General features: G+C 36.8%; 1 protein-coding gene and 1 long non-coding RNA gene across 8 annotated transcripts; one reads left to right on the top strand and one right to left on the bottom strand.

The window, feature by feature from the left end:
• Positions 1–148: 148 nt before the first annotated feature.
• On the top strand, positions 149–17,340 carry LOC5510333. Of its 7 annotated transcripts, none has more exons than XM_032379467.2 (2): positions 149–292; positions 15,923–17,340. In XM_032379467.2, exon 2 carries the CDS (start codon positions 16,046–16,048, stop codon positions 16,730–16,732), a length of 687 nt encoding a protein of 228 aa, XP_032235358.1. In that variant the 5' UTR covers positions 149–292; positions 15,923–16,045; the 3' UTR covers positions 16,733–17,340. The 7 variants fall into 7 exon arrangements, with proteins under 7 accessions (XP_032235358.1, XP_032235359.1, XP_032235362.1 ...); XM_032379468.2 differs by lacking the exon at positions 149–292 and adding an exon at positions 3,139–3,263; XM_032379471.2 differs by lacking the exon at positions 149–292 and adding an exon at positions 4,936–5,085.
• On the bottom strand, positions 8,253–12,243 carry LOC125559814. The gene is made up of 2 exons (XR_007306496.1): positions 11,027–12,243; positions 8,253–9,881 (listed from the first exon to the last, which is right to left on the bottom strand). It is a non-coding gene; the product is annotated as an uncharacterized LOC125559814 (long non-coding RNA).
• Positions 17,341–19,000: the final 1,660 nt, after the last annotated feature.

The raw sequence follows: 19,000 nt of genomic DNA, 5'->3' as shown, positions 1-19,000 counted from the left end.
AAACTCATCAAAAATTGGCAAAAAATATCACTAATTCGGTGTGCCTTAATCCCTTCATGTTTGACTGTCGATAACTAGGTTTTATCTTTGGCATTTTTCAAAGTCTCTTTTCCATAGCTACGTGTCTAACATCCACTAGAAGGTCAAAGGAACCGCCTCGCGTCGCTAGTACAAAAGAATAAGACATGTATCCTGGCCTTTATTTGATCATCATCCATGGAGAGCTTATCGCTTGGGCGCACTGAAGAAGCTTTTGGTGGCAGCGGGAATAATACAAACGAAAAACTTGGAGGTAAAAATGCAATTATCGTAACATAGGCTAAAGAGAAACGATGCACTCGTTTGAAGTCGCAGCTTTTATACCTCTGACAATTTTTATCTTCAATTTCTTCTTATAAAGAGAGTCTGGGTATGGTAAGGAAATTGTGCCGTAATTAATTCTAGAAATGTTAAATCGATTTTTAATAACATGGCAACATTTCGTTGAAAGAAGTTTTGTTATTTGTCAAGATCTTATACAATTGAAAAATCGATTAAAATACGTGCGAGCAATTTTGAAAGCAAAGACAAAACAGGTCGATACAACGGTAATAATAATTTCACTTTATTTGATTAACACAGAAGGCCTTAAAGCAGACGCCACAAAACAAACCTGCCCTGTGTTAGCTTTAAGATTAGCTATTTTGTTAGCTACTTTTGAAGGCTTCAAGCATTAAGCACATTAGTCGAAAATTATACAGACAGAAGCGCTAGAACGCGTTTTGCTTTGTAATAGGAATTTTGCGAAATTTGTTGTCCAGCCAAAAAAAAAAAAAAAAAAAATCGAAAAAAGAAATAAAACACACACACATTTGAAAAGTAGTTCCATCTGTTTTTACAATCAATATCTTACGTTGTAGCTGAACATGTTTACATTTTGCTTCTTTGTAGTATACAACATAATCACGCATGCGCACTGTGGTTACTATCAAACGCGTTTTGTCGGGCTTTTAAAGAATATCAATCATCCCCTCCTTTGTTATTGTTTATCATTTAAAAAACATCGAATTTTTCACAAGGAAACTTCAAAATAATAACTTACGAAAGAAGTCGACATGTTTAATGACGATATTTCATTGAAAATATGTTGGTTACATGCTTAAATTAGCCGATGGAAATGGATGCTTTGTGTGTCTCGCAATAGAGCGGGAGCATAAAATGGCGGAATAATAGGCCTTCTTTAAAATATTCTGAGAGGATACCGTGAAATTCTGTTTTCTATGCCAAGCCTAGGTTATGTTGACTTCCATACGCATACCGTGTTAGTGTCAATAACACCGCAGACTCATCAATAGCAAATATTTCAAAAAAAGAAATTCAGCCGTGGACTTTCAAGGGGAAAACACAAGGATTCGAGAAGTCTTCAAAGTAAATCAGTCGTGGATTTTCAACGGGAAAACACAAATATTACAGAGGGATAATATAGGGCAGCAAACGAGTTGTACAATACACATCTGAGATGAATACTAAGCTTTATTTTCAGCATAATATGGAAATGTATCAACAACAACAACAACCTTTTATTCACCCCTGAGCTTACATACATTCGTTTTAAGATACAGACTAAATATTAAGGGGTATTGGCATCTGAAATAACTGAAAGGTTAACGAGGAAAGGTGCCAGAAAAATAGGTACATTGTGCAGTAGGTCAGGACAACACACACAAATAGAAACAAAGCAATATATACAGTGGTAGTTTCAAAACAGAATTATGAATCAGATATAATGAGCTCAATAGTACTCCAAGAAATGTAGTCTAAGATTCCTTTTGAAAACAGACAAAGGAGGATTAACATTTTCGTCTAAAGCATCCCATGTTTTAAGACATTATAAAACAATATTAAAAATCCCATAATGAATCCTAGCTTTTGGAGATAATAGCCTATGTTTGTACTTTTATGATCTTTACAAAGTGTTCTTTATCGTAGCCTTAAAGGGGACATTCCTAATAAGTATGGTCGTGATTGATTACCACTTAGAAAGTTATCCATAGAAGATGCATTAGGGAGTGTTCAAGTTCAAGTTCAATTAGTTTATTTGGCACCTTTTCATCTTCGAGAGTGTTCATTAAATACACCGAGGGGGGAGGGAAGATTTTCACTCAAAAAGCCCCCCTTTTATTGTAAACATTTTTGCCCCCCCTTTCAGAACCCCAAAATATTCAGAGCCCCCACCCCCCCCCCCAACAAAAAAAAATATATAAAAATTTATATCTGGATGATTACTGCTAAGTTGATTACTGCTAAGTTGCCCTTGCAATATATATTTAAAAAGACAGTATTAAACATTGGTCATTTAGCTTAATATTTATTCTGTATTTGATGCTAAAAACTAGATGAGATCAGTAAAATATACCTGAAAAGTATCAGGCTCCTAAAAAAATTCAGCGCCCCCCACCCCCCGAAAAATCATGAAAAATCATACGGTCATCACATCCAACGTGGTTCACTCATTTGAAAGTACCACAAAAAACAAAGAATAGCTGCACGTTTTTCAAATTTAAATCTACATTGTCAGTAGTAGTCCTCAGCCAGATGGCCCGAATCCAAACTATGTCAATTTGGTGTAGTCATGGTAAAACAATTTACCAATCAACTTTTCATCTGTCTACCCAAAATGCTTTGTTTTTTTTTTATGTTTTTTTTTTCATGCTTTTTTCCCCGTTATTTGGCGCATGACCTTACTAAATCAAGCCATTTATTTGTTCAATCAGATGCTTATTAACACAAATAATCAGAAAACATATATTATCTTTTCATTTTTAAACCTCCAACAGTGGTGAATTACACAGTAGTATCTTAAATTCTAAGAAAAGATTCGAAATTCTTCCGAGTGATTCCGTCGAGAGGATTTCTTTATGACACCGTGATAAAACGTGTGTGTATTTTCGATACACACGCTAAACAAATTATACGACCTCATTCACGTGTTTTTTCAAGATTTATCGTAAAATGAAACCGCCCCCGCATCCCACCTTCAGTCAGTTACACACTAGAATAATTTTATTCATCTCGGCTATGGCCTCGTTTTCATTTTACAGTGGCGCGAAGCTTTTAGCCAATCGCGTTGCGACATCGCAATTGTGCTTCTGACCAGACTGCGTCATTCTAGATTGTTCGACATTCGTGATTCATTTGAATTTTTAAGCACCACAACAATAAAATGATGAGCTTCGGAGTTTTCTCTGGGAAATGATGAGCGTTCCAAAAAGGAATTTCCAAAGGTAAGCTGTAAAGACTATTGAAATGGTTGAATATTCCCACATGCAAGGTGGTTATTATATGAACTGATAATTTTTATTGAAGAAAAAAAAAATGTAAGTTTTGGGTTACCAAGAAACTAGTTCAATTCGTGTTATAGATCAGCATAAATAGAGCCTCAGGGATTACATTCTGACACAATTATTTCTTTAAAACTTATGGATAAAGTTTCGTGAAATAAAAGGCGAAGACATTCTTGGTATACCATAAAGAGTATTCGACAAAGCAATTTATGCATATAAGCAACATAGCAAATCGTCGCTTTTTCATATGATGGATCAAGTTAAAGTCTGAATGTTTTGCGTTGAAAACTGACACATATATGCTGCCTTTTTGTGTGATTTGTTTGCCGACACCTTCCGAGTAATCGCAGCGTGTTTTGATTTGAACAAGAGTTTAAATTAAACGCGTTCACATTTTGATCGCGAACTAAATAGATCTGATAATCCAAAAGTCAGGAGACGTTGCGGTTTCTTTGTGATACGCATATAATTTTGAGAAAATTCAATATGACAAAATAAAGGATTTAGCAATTTCTATACTTCGCGTAGTAATTGTCTTAAAAGGCATATTAAAGTCGGAACAAAAATGACAATGCTATTAATAGCTGTATGCATTACCTAGACAGTAGAGATGAATAGAGGTATATACGCCCGAGCGGTGATGCTTTAGCTTTCATAAAAAAAGTGGAATAATATCTTTTGACTATACCGACAAAGTCGTCTCCAAGGAATTTTTTTTTTTTTTTTTTTTACCATTTTCTTGCGATGACAATTCTATTGAAAATTGGATTTAGCCAAGAAGGCTCTAAAGAATAGAATCAATACCCAAAATGCTTGAAATAACTTTAAAGCTAAAAAAAGCTTTAAAAAACGTTTATCTAATACTGGAACAATGAAGTATCTGAAATGAATGGGAAAATTTAGATACAAAATTTAAAAGATGTATGCCCGAAGGCCAAGGTCAGGGTTATGATGTCCAGCAACGCCATTTGAAAAAAACACACTCTAAACCTAAACCAATTAGAGCTACGTTACTGTGGATTAGAATAAAGAAGAAAATAAATAGACTCGCGAAAAAGTAGAAAAGATGGCATTAGGGGCTGTTTAAGAGGGAGAATATAAAGGCTATTAGCTTACAAATCTCAAACAAGATACATTTGTTTTCTGGTTTCTGTTGAAGAAACAACGTTATATTTGTGTGTCGCGTGACACTTAACTAACCAGTTTGTTTCGGGCGAGGTAAAATAAGCGTGGGTTGGATGTGGTTGATCAGTGTAGTATTGTTGGAATTGGCTTGACGTTAGCTCTTGCATGCCAGTAGGCGGAGCAAGTGCCAATTGTTCGAGTAAAACGATTTCCATAACAAAAACGTAAAACTTTGAGCGCGCGCTATAAATTCCCGCCAATTCACCGCAAAACCTAGCCGATCTTTTTGCATTCTTCTGTTCACTACAACTTATTTCAAATCTTGTTCTATCATGCCCAAAACTTCGTGACATCCCTTGGTAAAGCGAGCGTGTCTTTTTATTGCTTATTACGGTTGCATTATGCGATTTTACGAACACAAAAGATGTCCCTTCTAATTAGGGTAGACCCACAGAGGCCTCGCTCAATCACTAATTGTTTTTTAATAACTGGCAAGTCACGGAATTATCAACTCTAAAAGATGAGGTATGATGAATGTGCGCTCAACTCTAGAGGTGACGATGATTATCACCTCTTGCAAAGCTTGAATAATGGCCTTAGGGACTATTTGAGAAGCAACATTCGTCGCTAATAAGCGGTAAGAAAAGATAGTATACACCTATTTTAGATACTTGGTTGGTGTGGTAATGTCTCTGAAAACCTCTATTCGTTTTTTTACGTTCATTTCCTCATTTCCTACCATACCCATGAAGCACTGCAGGTTTCTACGAGCTATATTATATGGTATACAGTATACTAAAGCAAGTTTTTAGAGATCAAATTTTAGATAAACATTTTTTTATATAAGCTTGGTGATAAGCTTTTAGATAAGCGGAAGTGCGTATTTCTTTATTTTTTCGAAATTTTTCATGATAATTTTGCGGTTGACCTTCGATAAACAGATACTCGTTGTAGTTGCTGTAAGTATATCCATGTACAGTAAATGTTGGAAAATTCGCGGGTCTTGGGTCCCAAGGGTTAAATCCGCGATTTAAACCGTCAGCGGGTATTTTGTAGTTATTTTGTATATATATTGGTAAATTAGTAGTATTTTGGGGGTCAAAAAACCCTCGGGGTCCAAGACCTGACCGCGAATTTTCAGTGTTCGCGAATTTTCCGGTCGTGAATTCCCCAACATTTACTGTACTGTTAGAATGAATGCGTGACTATAAGCGTTCATAGGACAGTGCCTGATACACAGGTGTAGAGTGGGATGTATTTTGGTCAGGTGTAGAGCGGGATGTATTTTGGTCAGGTGTAGAACGGGATATATATTGGTCAGGTGTAGAACGGGATATATTTTGGTCAGGTGTAGAACGGGATATATATTGGTCAGGTGTATAACGGGATATATATAGGTCTGTACCTACCGTTTCAAATGTTTTTTCCCCGTAAATTCTGACCGCCACCGCCATGAATACACAAAAATAGCCAAACACATCTGTATATATCAATGGATGCCGCAGCAATTAAATACCTCAAAACTCCGCTGTTAATAATAATAGAGGATAAGCGGTTCAAAACTTGGTACAATTTGAGGTGTGTTTTTCTAATTAAATTTAAAAAGAGGTATGTATACACGTATCTCGAATAATAAGGTTCTTTCGATAATCCATGTGTCATTTTGTTTTATGTTAACGTACGCATGTTTATGGGCACATAAAGAAAAGACATGATACAGGTTTTTACAGTAAATCTGGACTAGTTTTCATTTACACTTTATTTGCTTATTCATTTATTACCCATGAAGCACTGCAGGTTAGTAACATAGTCGTCATAAAAAACAGAAATCATAGGGGTGTTATCATTTTGCTAAAATCCGCAATTTTAGTTCTTGTTTTTTTTATAATTCTTCATATCTCTCATATCATTATGAATAATGAGTATCTCCGTGTTGTCAAAAATAGAGAAAATACCTCGTTTGGAACAACTGCACCTACATTACGGCTTTTTACAACAGCCTTCATCAAAGGGTGACTATTTATGTGGATAAATTTATAAATAATCCATACTTCTTCCAATTTCCGGGAAGGGGGGGGGGGGGGGTTGGATTTCTTAACATTGACTGTTCAAATACTAGCAAATATCTTGGCTTTCAGATTATAATCCATGATATTAACTATCCAAAGTGACAAAGTATTATTTGTCAGAATTGAGTAGTATTTCAATGCTGAATATAGTTGGAGGTTGAACGCCGGAGGATTTGCAAGTTAGGGCACTAAAACAATCTCTTGAAAAAAAACAGCTATTTTACTATTAACAAACATAGGATGCGAAGCATAGATTCTGAATGCGAAAGCTCGGAAGAAGGATCTGGAAAGGATATCATGACACTAAAAAACTGCCCTGCGGGAATAACTATAAACAAACCGCTACCTAAAGGGCCTTTTTCTGGATACAGCTTGATGTATTTTAATTGAGAGGGTTTAGTTAATAGAAGCGTTACGTAAGAGCTAGATTTTTTTAAAAATTCGTTCGAGAGCACTTTATAATACGGTAGCCAATTAAGCCAGAGGGATAGAGGCGAGTGATATAGTGCATGGCGAACAGACCTTAGCAGCACGCTTATGCATAGTATCCACCGCAAATACAACAAAAGCAATAGAAAAAGGTAAGTGACAATCACGACTTTTGGACTTCTCAAGCCATTATCAGGGTGTGTTTTTAGCCAATATTTTTTTCTTTGTTAATGCTTCGTAATATATGAGGTATATGCATTAAGTGAGGACAAAAATGTCTTCCAACTTGAACAGATCTAAGAGGCTAAAGAAAACGCTGGACACAAAGCAAACAATCGACCCAAAATATCGACTGTGCGAATGAATAGTTGAAACGAACTGAAGTTTAACGTTATATAGCGTGTAAATTCACTATGTTCAAATCAAGAAAACGTTGTTCGGGCGAGAGCTCTCTTTTAACAAAAATAACATCATCTAGGGAGGTTAGAGAGGACACTAATTCTTTACCTGCTTATATATTTTTTTGCAGCCAGCTTTGCTCGATTTGTTTTAGACTGCAATGCTCCAGTCTGAAAATGGAAGAGGAGTCTAGTTTAAGAATTTTTTTTTTGTTTTCTCTTCTCTTCGGATTCACTGTTTTTAATATATTTTTTTAGCAAAGATCACGAATTATATAGCCCTGTAAAATGCATAATGAGTTTAGGTACCAGGCCCTCGTTATTTTACTAAATGTTAAGAATACGCTAACGCTGTCGAGGCTCAGATAGCAGCATGACATTTGTGATAGTCTGATGCGTTTTCAAAAGCCAATCAAAGTTTGTACACAAAAACAACCGAACATATCAATATTTGGGTGACCTTCAAACTCGCTCGGCCAATCTCTTGGAGGCCTGGGTCTAAGCGCTTTTCAAGATTAGTGAGATAAAGATTTGAACAAGCCAAGTTTTTTTTTACACATTTTTGCCTCGAGTCTCAAATTGACAGGAATCAGCATTTTTCACCATGTGTTCTGAAGATCAGGGAACGGGAAAGATTGAGCTCTTCTAAATATGGGCATCAATGCCCATATAAGGCAATACGTACGAAGGACACTATTCGCCGTGGGGAATATGTTAGATATGACATTTTTGGCTTTGATTTTTTTCGTATTTCTCTTATAATACATGGGGTGTTATATTTTTCCAAAATAAGAACGGCCCACCCCCAACGAACCTTAGACGTTTTTATAATAGAATCAAAAAGCCCAAACTGTCGCGATCTCGTACCAGAACAATGAATACAATACACCAAAAACTGGAAATCGACTCTGCAAATTTTTTGTCTTTAATAAGACTTCTTCAGGGCAGACTGAAGAAGGTGAATCGTTACAAGCTACACTTTACAAGCTAGACGTTTTTATAAGTGCACTTACAAAAGGTCTTTTATTAAAAAAAAAGAAAAGGCTGATATATGCTCGACAGCCAGCGCTTCTTAGTTAGGCAGCAAAACCTATGAGAGCGCTCGCAAAGACGGCTGGGTCTCCAAGCAATGTCCCTGGTCTAAAACACTATTGGAATTAAACACGTTCTCTGTTGACGTTTTTGTTTATGCATCCAAAGGAATTCTGTTATGACCCATACCATATATTTAAAATAAACTAAAACAGGCTTTAGTATGTCCATATGGTAAGCAGGTGGTCTACTTATATCAGTAAATCTGCTAAAGCGATTAATCAGTATATGAAATGTTAGTTAATAACAATATGATAATAACACAACGAAATAGCGTGACAAACCTAAAACAACGATCCCTTGTCAGCTTTTGAGAAATCAGGGAGTTTGGTAACTTAAGTTTCAAGCTTTTATTTCAAACTCGTGCGACAGTGCTGAAAAACGCAAGACTAGTCCCAGTACCGCGCGGTTAAACCAGCCTTTTTGTTTTGAAATGGCGGCGTTTTACCGGCGAACTGACACATTTTGGCGAATGCTAAGAAAACTAGACCAAACTTAAGGCTGTAATTTTCTTTATGACTCCCTCATTATCACACAAATCTGTCATCTTTTGTACAGTATGGTTTTAATACTGTACAGTTAGTCAAAATAGCGACTGAAGTCACCCTTTCGTACATTTACTTGAACGATTCAACACTACGATTGTGCTTGTTTTCAGCACTGTCAACTCGTGCAAGTTAAAATGCTGAACATTTGCAGGATATTCTTAAGTTACACTAGCCTTTATTTGCCAATAACATTTTTGATTGTGTTTTTTTTTCGTAATAAACATCTGAAAATACATCCCTACGGGCCTGCCAAGCAAATTGTGTTTGCTGTTTTAACCTGCTTTATTAGTTAAAGAAGGCCAATCACTCCCACCATTATTTGCTCCCGCACAATATCGAGTGACTCGAAGAATCCATTTCCATTGGCTTATTCAAGCAAGTGAAAAACTTTAAATCAAATATCAAGTATCAGACTTCATTCGTGAATAGTTTTTTTGAACTTTTTTTGCGAGTAAACCGATGTATTTTCAATTGTAAACATTAAAAAAGGAGTGCTTGATAGATTCTTTAAAGCGATACTGACAAAGGGCTATTCTTGAAATACCATACTCTCGTGTTTGTGCCCCTGACGCCACTCAGCCTAACAGATAGACCTTATGACCTCTCATCCACGTGTGCCTTCATTATTCCGCCTTCTCCTCTCTCCATGCTTGCCGTACAGATCTCCCATTGCTCTCTATTCAGCCCTCGCTTGTTGCCCATTGTTCAGTATTTATGAGGCTTTGTGCTCAGACTCATCGCGTGCTTCGGCGCTGTTGATGAGTGAACGGCGGTTCACGGTCTGTGTGTTTCATTCAGAATCTGCACCAGTCAGCTGGTATACACGCTTACTCAAGCAGTAGATTCAAGCAGCGAAGAATAGAAGTTTATATGCCGAACAATCTGGTTTGAAGGCCACTAAAACAAGCATTGAGCTTGATTAATGAATCATTTTAAATTATCACGACATTAAGGCGAATTTGACACAGCCTTTTCGCCGTCAAAAACAGCTCGTCCCCGAGAGAAATGTAAGTACGATGCTACAAATTCACATGTGAAAAAGTTATAATTTCACACTCGAGATCAGATAAAAAAACTATAGATATAGAAGTTTATATAATCAAATTCACGTCTTACGTTGTTTTTGCATAGTTTTGGATTTTTGTTTGATTATGTTTATGCACAGTGAGCTTCGTGCTTTTTATCGCCACCAAAGAAAGTATGTGGACAACCTGCTAAAAACACGAAAAAGAGGACTTGTTAACCAAAGCATTTAAATATATCGATAAAGCACCATGATAGATAGGAATAATTGATAGCTAGATCAATTGGCGTTTGCTCCAATTTAACCATTTATAAAAAATAATTGGAGAGGGGCAAATATTGACGTGAAAATGTTTCGTACGCCCCAGAAATAAACGTGTTTTTCAAAAGACATTTTCCTGCATCTTTAAATTTAACGTGACAATTACACAATAACGTAAAACAACGTGGTAATAAAATCAAAAGAGCAGCCATTTGTCTGTCATTTCCTGCCATATAGCAGTGTTGTTATTTGAGTTGCCAAGTTATTATGATAAATTCAAGCGAAAGCGCCGGTTTCGATTCAACATTCGATTGTTTGGTAAATAAGATGCGTATTTCGATTGTCTATCGTTAAAAACAACGAATTAAGTTCCAAAACAAGCCCATACCTATACATCGTCACGGAAGATAACGCCAAATATTGCGTATATATCGTAGCTTTTTGAACAAGGAGCAAATCCCATTGCATGATAGTGTGCTAGTTTGCTTAAATAAATAACAATCTACAAAATATCATGCAACCTTGCACGCCAGCCAAAAAAAAAAAAAAAAAACAATTCAAACAAAAGAAGAAGAAAAAAATTTTGGTTGGTTAAGGCGGATGATAATTTCATTCTTAACAACGCAAAACTGAACTGCCTCTAATTATAAAAAAAAAACATTGAAAAAGTGATACTCGGCGCCTACTCAGGGCTGACCCCCATTCGGGAAATAGTATTCGAAAGTAGCTCGGTACAGCGCCGATCTTTTATACTTACTCGGGGATGAGTCGATTCCACTCGACGCGACCTTTCGATAGTAACTCGTACTACTCGGAATTGACTCGGAAGTGACTCGGAACTTTACTGGAGCGACTCGGTTCTACACTCGGGAGTGACCACGTCGGATGTAACTCGTACGCACCCTTCTAACACTCTAATAAGACACATCCCTCTTGACTTTACATCACTTTCTTTTTTCGAAAGCTCTCCCACTCAAAACTTAAATCGTGTTCTTATGTTACTGGTAACCATATTATGCTGGCTGAGAAATTGTATAACATAATATGATGGCCTTTTATCCTTTGCTACCGAATACTAGAGCAGACAAGGGTTTCTCGCTGAAATCCATAGATAAATAGGGTATTTCACGTGGTGGACAGTCAAGTTTCAAAATGGTCAAGAAGTCTCGCAGGTTATGTTTAACCTATCACTTGAACACATTCTAGGGCCCTCGCTTGTTCCCTTGTTGAATTGGATTCGCCGACAAAATTAAGTGCAATACAATTTCAAGTGCAGATAGGTTCGATTTATTTATTACGAATGTCTCGAAGTACTAAGGCAATATTTCCCAATTACTCGCTGTATTTTGCTGGTGCTTGCATACACGCATAAGTTCAGTCGTCAAATACTATTTGGTGGCCGTTATTCCCCTCCCCCTAAGGACCTGTTAACACAAACAATTGACAGTTAAAGATAATAATGATGATAATCATCAGCTCAGAATCTTTTTTTCCAAACTGGGGATAATTTAAGTTCTTTAACCATGTATTTGAACCCTCTTCTAACAAATTAGTATATACTGTTAGTATAATATATAGCCTGTTAGACGTTTCTAGTTTTACCAGACGCGTCTATCAATGCAATGGGGGCAGTCAAATCTTCCATTTTCCTATTTATAAGCTTGTAAAAACAAAAGCTACTCAATTGGGTTGCATGGACATAGTAGAATAACCAGTTTCTCACTTCAACTGAACAAGAAAATTCAGGCTGTTATGAAAGGCTTTCTTGAACAGGTAAAAGTAATTAAAGTAAAGTGGCACAGTTTGTTCCCTTTAGCACCTTAATTCGGCTTGTATTGATTGTTTGTTTCCTTTTTTCTCATCCGTTAGTGAAAACAATGTTATCACCAAAAGAGTAGTTCTAGGTTTCTTGACGCCAAAGCCAAAATAAATCTAAGGTCACTTGAACTTGCCAAAGTTCTATGGTACGGGGAACGCCACATGGAACTTGAGACTGTTGCATATTTAATATCGAAGAGCAGACAAACAAAAGGAGTGCAATATCAAATTTCGCTCAAATTTTTGTAAACACCCAGACATCTACGTAAAATCAATCTCTCACTGCTAGAGGTAATGCAAATCATAGATTTATTGGAAAAACAGGACGAACGGTGACATATGAAGATATAATTAATGCATAGGGTTGCTGTTGACATGTCAAGTGATGTGAATCAATCACTAAACATAACGCACATGGTTAACTATCACCTCCGACAATTTACTCAGCTTGGCCAATATTGGCTTTTAAATCTTCCAGAACCCATATCAAATATTGAAACAAAACTTACAATCTCTTTTTTTAGATTTCTATCTTAGAGTTATACGCACAATTAAGCGTATTTTTCTTAACACATAAAGGTTGACTAGTAAGTATTATACTTGTTGTCTCCAAAAGGAACGGTATTTTCAAAGAATGTCTACTCCTGTTAAAGTCGTTCCAGACTGGCATTGTACACAAACTTTTCTCTCACTTTAGACGTTTTATAAAGGACAGCATCCAGTGCCGGTGTCTCTATTGCACACCAATACCATGACTGCCACTCGCAGAAACCAGTCTCAATAGCTTTAATCAGTTTAGCTCCGTCTAAGCAAGGGTTAAGCCATACATTTAAAATCATTGTTGGTGAGCTTAGTCCTCTTGTAAGTGACGATTAGGCAAAGCACCAGTTGATGTTCTTGATATCCTCGGAAAAGGTTACCAACTAATCATGGATGTACAGGGTTATGGAATGGCGAGACAAGCAGGTTGCTGTTATAAAGGACAGTTAAATTAGTGGCGACTTATCACGGTGAGGGTCCATTAAGTATGCGGCTCCTTGAGACTCTTGTGGGCAAATAGAAAACAAATACAACACGAATGACACTAGCGGCTTAAACAATACATCGCGGGTTACTATAATGCAAAACGGATGGGGTGTTAAGATTAATACCGTCGCTGCAGGCACGGGGCAGCTGTAAGAATTAATAGGTGAGAAGTAGTGGTCTATAATCGAGTAGTACGCTTCTACTACGAACGTGTGAACAACCTACAGTTGGCATTTGTACTTTATAAGAAGGAATAGGTAAGTTTCGAGAATCTTGAAAAGGTTTCACCTTTCAACGCATGCTGCAGTGGCTGCCAATGGGTGGGTGGTTGAATGGACTCGGGAAACTCCTTTACTAGTTAATGAATTTGTCTAAGGGCTGCACGATTATTAGTATTATTTTTTTTGTCCATTACTTTTTGTTGTGAAAGAGTCCTTAAACCTTCGACTCTGAGTTTAAATTTATGATAATCTAAAAAAAGGATAGAGAGCCTCTTCATGCATGAGTTGTGATGTCCACGAGTCAAAGAATTGCATGTCTCTGAATACACTTCTTACGAGTCATGCTATCTCGGAGCACTTAGCTTTTACCATACCTAGGGCTTGTTGAGTTTTCAAAAATATGCTATTCTAATGAATAGGAGGACCTTCAAACCTTGCAAATTAGTAATGTGTTCCAAACATAGAGCATGTGTTGGTCCGACAATTACTTAAACATGTCGCGCTTTTCAAGGCCATGACTTGGAAATCTTGAAATTAAATTAGGGTTTGTGAAACATGTCTTTAAAACCTAAAATGCGAGGTTTTTTAGAGTATAAGGCACTTTGAAATTAAGGTTTAATCAGATAAAGCTTCATATCCATCGTAACATCGGCTCCAGCAAAACATTACAAGACTCTTTAGAAATGGCTCACCAGTGATGTTAGCTAAACCCTCTAATGTATTCTTTACCCTGGGAGATCAGTGTAAGAACTATGTCGTCGAAGTTCTAACTGCGATGTGATGTTTTTTATTCAGGATTTTTAGCGAAATTTTGTACATTTTTAAGTAGGTCATTCACGCCTCACTGGAACTATTAGCTAACAAAGGGCATGAGAGCAACCACGTGGTTCGGTTTAAATGCAGCAATTTCTACGTTATTTTTATCCGTCTAGAACCTTAGTAAAGAACGTAGATTTTTTACGACGGATATGCGATTTTGACATTAAGGTAAAGAGGTGATGTTAAACATTTAACGGGTCACAATGGTTTTCCAGGTGACACAAAAACATGGTGGCTTATTGACTGATTTTTAATGAATGAATGGAAATGTTTGAAAAGGTTAATTTTTGAACAGGATTTTATAAATATCGTGAATCTGACTTTAATACCAATACACGTCCCATATAAAAAAAAACTTAGTTCAGTTTTTAAAATCGAAATGGCTAGTTTTTATTACAGCAGTTGAGCATCGCAAGAGCTAGTTGTTTATTGGACCACGAGGCTATTATTGACATGGTGCTAGCATTCAAATGGCTTCCGACAAGATAACGTAAAGCGACAAGAACAATGTGTTCATTATGGAAAAAGATCAACAGTCCTGTAGTAAATGGACCGACATCTCATTTGCGATAGCAGCATCGCGTCTCAAAGTCACTTATTAAATGCTTTATTACTTTTTTTATGAAATAATTGCATACTTCCAGCAGAGAGAGTAGAACTCATAAAATATTTCATCACGGCTTCAAGAACATATTCTTGTTGCACGTTTCTTTTCCTCTTCTGACAGATTCATACGGCACGATACGATACTGAGACAGCTGCATGGAAGAAAACAGTAAAGCCAGTGATATTACTTTTGCATGGATATTTTAAGTAAACAAAAAAGTGCAATTACCTCCTTTCTAGTTGTCGCTTTGGTGCCAGAAAAAAAGGTTAAAAGGCAAGTGATCGAACTCGACGAAAGTGCGAAAGAGTAGAATGCAAAGATATATAATAATGAAACCAATAATGAAAATACCTTTCATGGGCTTACTAGTCTTCAAAGATCTGAGAGAATTTTCGAAGTTTTAATCTATACGAAGTTTAACCAGCGATCCGATTACTCACCAAGAATTACAAGTGTATTTTAGGAGAATAAAATACACGTGTAGGAAACATCAACGTTTAAATCAATATTTTCACTAGTGAGAAACCACCATATAAACCCTTGTGTTGAACATTCAAATTTAAGGGGTTTCATAAGGTATTGTAGGAACCTCCGTCTTTTATGGTAAATCGAGTTTTCAAGCCCCACCTACATCCCCTTGTCATTAATGAACTTATTTAAATATTAGTGCCCGTTGTATTCGTTTCGCTACGATAACCAAGTAGGTCGCACTAAAGCTCTTGAATTTCTACAAGAAAATACTTAACTTAAAATATCCGCTTATGTTGTCGTGTTGTTTTATCAGGAAAAGCATATTTTGATAAGATGAGGATTATAATTTAGGTCGGTACTATGCAGTTCCGATCCTAATTTAATTCACTCGACGCAAGAGAAACTCATTCATCACTATAATCCCCTAAAATACTCTTAAAGAGTTTCTCTCCTGAGGCGAGATTCCATTTGAAGGCAGAACTTGAAAAGAAAACCGGAAAAAAACCGATTTTTATTGCCGTGAGTATTCTACAACATGACGTGTTATCATGCGTTATTTCAGTGATGTTTATGAATGAATCGCCAAACATGGCGTATAGAACCATTGTTGCAAAGAATGAGTTAGCGGGTAGAATCACTTGGGCTCGACCAATCAGCGCTCAGTATTAATGCTAGCATTACTGTTTTCCAGGTGTTGGTGACAGTGAGTGCTACGAGTAGTAGACCCGAGGCCGGGAGGACGGCGACAACTAGAAAGCGCTGACAGAAAGTAGAAAAATCTTCTAAAGCATACGAATGAAATTTTGAGGGAATTATGGCTTTAGGAATACAGTGTGTCGATAGCCTCGCAATGAGGTTCAGCTTACACGGGATTGAGGATCCGTATGTGAGGAAATCCAGCTTTTGCTTCTCGTGGTCTGAGCCGTTTGACTTGGATTCAGTGGCCGGAAAGTTAACAAACCCAAAACGTAGCCACAGTCTTCCATCCAAACTAACTACAAAGAAACAGGACGAAAGGAAAATCGAACGAGAGACTTTTCAAGAGAGACAGATATTACGAAATCAGACATACGAAGGAAATTTGTTAAAAAGAGCAAGTTTGGAGATCTCCCAAATTTGGAAGCACCAAACGAGGCCTTGTGTTAAATATGCAAATGCTACTACAAGCAAAGACATTGACTCCTTCGAGGAAGAGTCATCGGACGAGGAATTATGCGAACTGATGGCAGAGAGAGAGAATATTCCAGTCACGCACGAATTAGGAAAACGGAGTTACGACATGGACGCCAGGAAAGTCGAAATGTGTGAGAAAAGATCGATGGAGCCGGTGAGACGGAAACGGTACTTAGAGGAGCTCGAAACCTCACCGGGTAACGAGATAAAGCGGCCAAGACCCAGGCTTGACTTTGAAAAGGTTCGACTTTCCCGCACAAACTTGATCGAGAAATCTGCTGCAGTAGAAACGTTTGCACCCATAATAGCATCGGACTCGGAAGACTGAATAACACTTTAATCACACGAAAATTCAGCGGTTGTACCCATTCGTCACATAATCTATATATAAAGATATAACTTCATAATTCGAATCGAAAAAAATTCAAAATTTCAAAAAATATAGATATTTATATATATGGTAGCTTTATTACAAGTCTAGGAAATTTCGTATAATTTTTATTAATCTTTGTATACAAAGGTTTATTTGCTTTCAGAAGAGTTTAATTTTGGTCAGTCAGAAACGTGAGCGGCGGGGATAGAAACATGGATCTTCAAGACCGGCAGGGGATATTGCGGTTAGCCGCCTGTTCGCGTCGATTTAAGATTTGGCAAACACATGTAAAATACTACACTCAAACAAATGTATAGTCTTGAAATTTATTCAGAAACATTGAAAACACATTTTTTCATAACAATTCCCAGTGCTTCCAATTAATACAGTCATTATTGGAAACACCGCGAAGATAAATCCGCAATAACATTTTAAGCGCGAGGGAAGTTTTTATTCTAGGGCATTAAAAACTGGACAGGAAGTTAAAGTGTAGAATAGATAGAAATACATTACCACCCACGGCTGTAAAAGCCACTGATACAAATAAAATATGCAGTTACCAAGAAAAGTGTTGGACTGAGGGAGAGGATTGCACGAAACAAGCAAAGTAAATTACTAATGTATCACACACGAACGCGTCCAAATTAAGAAAGTCATCCGGTAATACAACAAACGTGTGCTAAGCGCTTTTTACCTTCCACTTTATCTGACAAAAGCTCTACATTTTTATTACTTTGCCATGGCCCTATTTTAACCTCAAGTTTTGACAGCGAAATCGGTACCTCAGTTTATAATTAGTGATTTTAAATTTAACTTTATATCATATAGTCCTTTGGTTGATTTTAATACTTACACGTTTAAAATGTTAAATTATAGCAAGAGAGTTGCATTTTGTTTTTGTTTACTAGCGTGGTAATTGACTTAGCACGTCTAATACTTGTGTTTTGCATATTTTTGGCGGGTCCTCGCCTTCAAGAAGAAAACACGAGTTAAAACTCTTAATCGGGGGGATTAAATACAAAAGTATTCACAGAGAAGTCTGGAAGCCCGTGTAGTAGACAAGCCACTACCCGCTGGATATTTCAACAACATTGTTTTTTTTATAGCTATTCACCCTAAGCGAGTAATCAAGATTTGAGCTTGTTTTTAATGTTGAGACTGATCTAAACAAAACAAAATTTTGGAGGCAAGTTCACATGGAGACTGAAATACGGCTTTCAGTTTCGTTAAACAAACAAAGACAGATAGAAGGTTGTTAACAAGTAGTATGGTAGATATCATCTTCAGTTGTCCCGCCCCCAAAAACTTTACAATTAATCACATTTCTTGAGAGTCAAACTAATCTATCTTATTAAAATCCCTGATGTAAACAAACGAGCTTACAAATGAAAGGAACGCTCATACGACTGGGTCCGCTTCGAATAAATATCGCTCTCTAATAATAACGCAATCCCGACAAAGCAGATAAATTAAAATACTGGAAACTGTTAATAATGGACACAGCGGGAGACACAAAGCCCACAAAAGAGAAATACTAATTATCGGGGATTTTGAAGTTTGAAGATGAAGTTTGTAAAGAATAATAAGACAAATCAGCTATACGACAAGTATGATTTAAAGGGCTATGAATTTTAACCAAAATAATCACCTTATTTGTCTCTTGTGAGATTGCTGTATAAAAACAGAGCGGGAAATATATTCGATCTATTCGCTTGACTTTTGAGGATATGACGCACGTTAACCGGGCAGCATAACAAATCTACTCCGTTTAATATATTTTGCTTCAACGGAGGACTAATGCTCCATACGTCTGCGTAACAACTGTTTCAGAGGCGTGCAACATACCATTTCAACCTTGTGTTGATTAAAGCTTGTGACAATTTAAAAGCACTTATTTGATGGTAGGGAACAAATAAACAAGGTTATTTGCATTGTTTTCAATTGTGCCTCAAAAGGGGAAGAATGATACGCCCTGATGAAAGAGAGGGGTCGAAAATTACAAATAAGATAATAAAAATAAGAAATTGGAGATAAAAATGGTTAAAATTGGAAAGCCCCACCTTAAATCCCCTCTTGATTAAGAACAATTTAGGAAGTTCCAGAACATCAAATTCTCTTCACGTCTGACGTAGGTCTTCTCAGGGGGCTTTAGGGGATTCTTTGAAAATTTTGGGCTTCAAAGCGGGGTCTTACAATGGATAGGGGAGACGAAACGCAATAGAG

The sequence above is a fragment of the Nematostella vectensis genome, chromosome 14 (assembly GCF_932526225.1).
Source record: "Nematostella vectensis chromosome 14, jaNemVect1.1, whole genome shotgun sequence".
Classification (NCBI taxonomy): domain Eukaryota; kingdom Metazoa; phylum Cnidaria; class Anthozoa; order Actiniaria; family Edwardsiidae; genus Nematostella; species Nematostella vectensis.
This window is presented reverse-complemented; position numbering and strand designations above follow the sequence as displayed.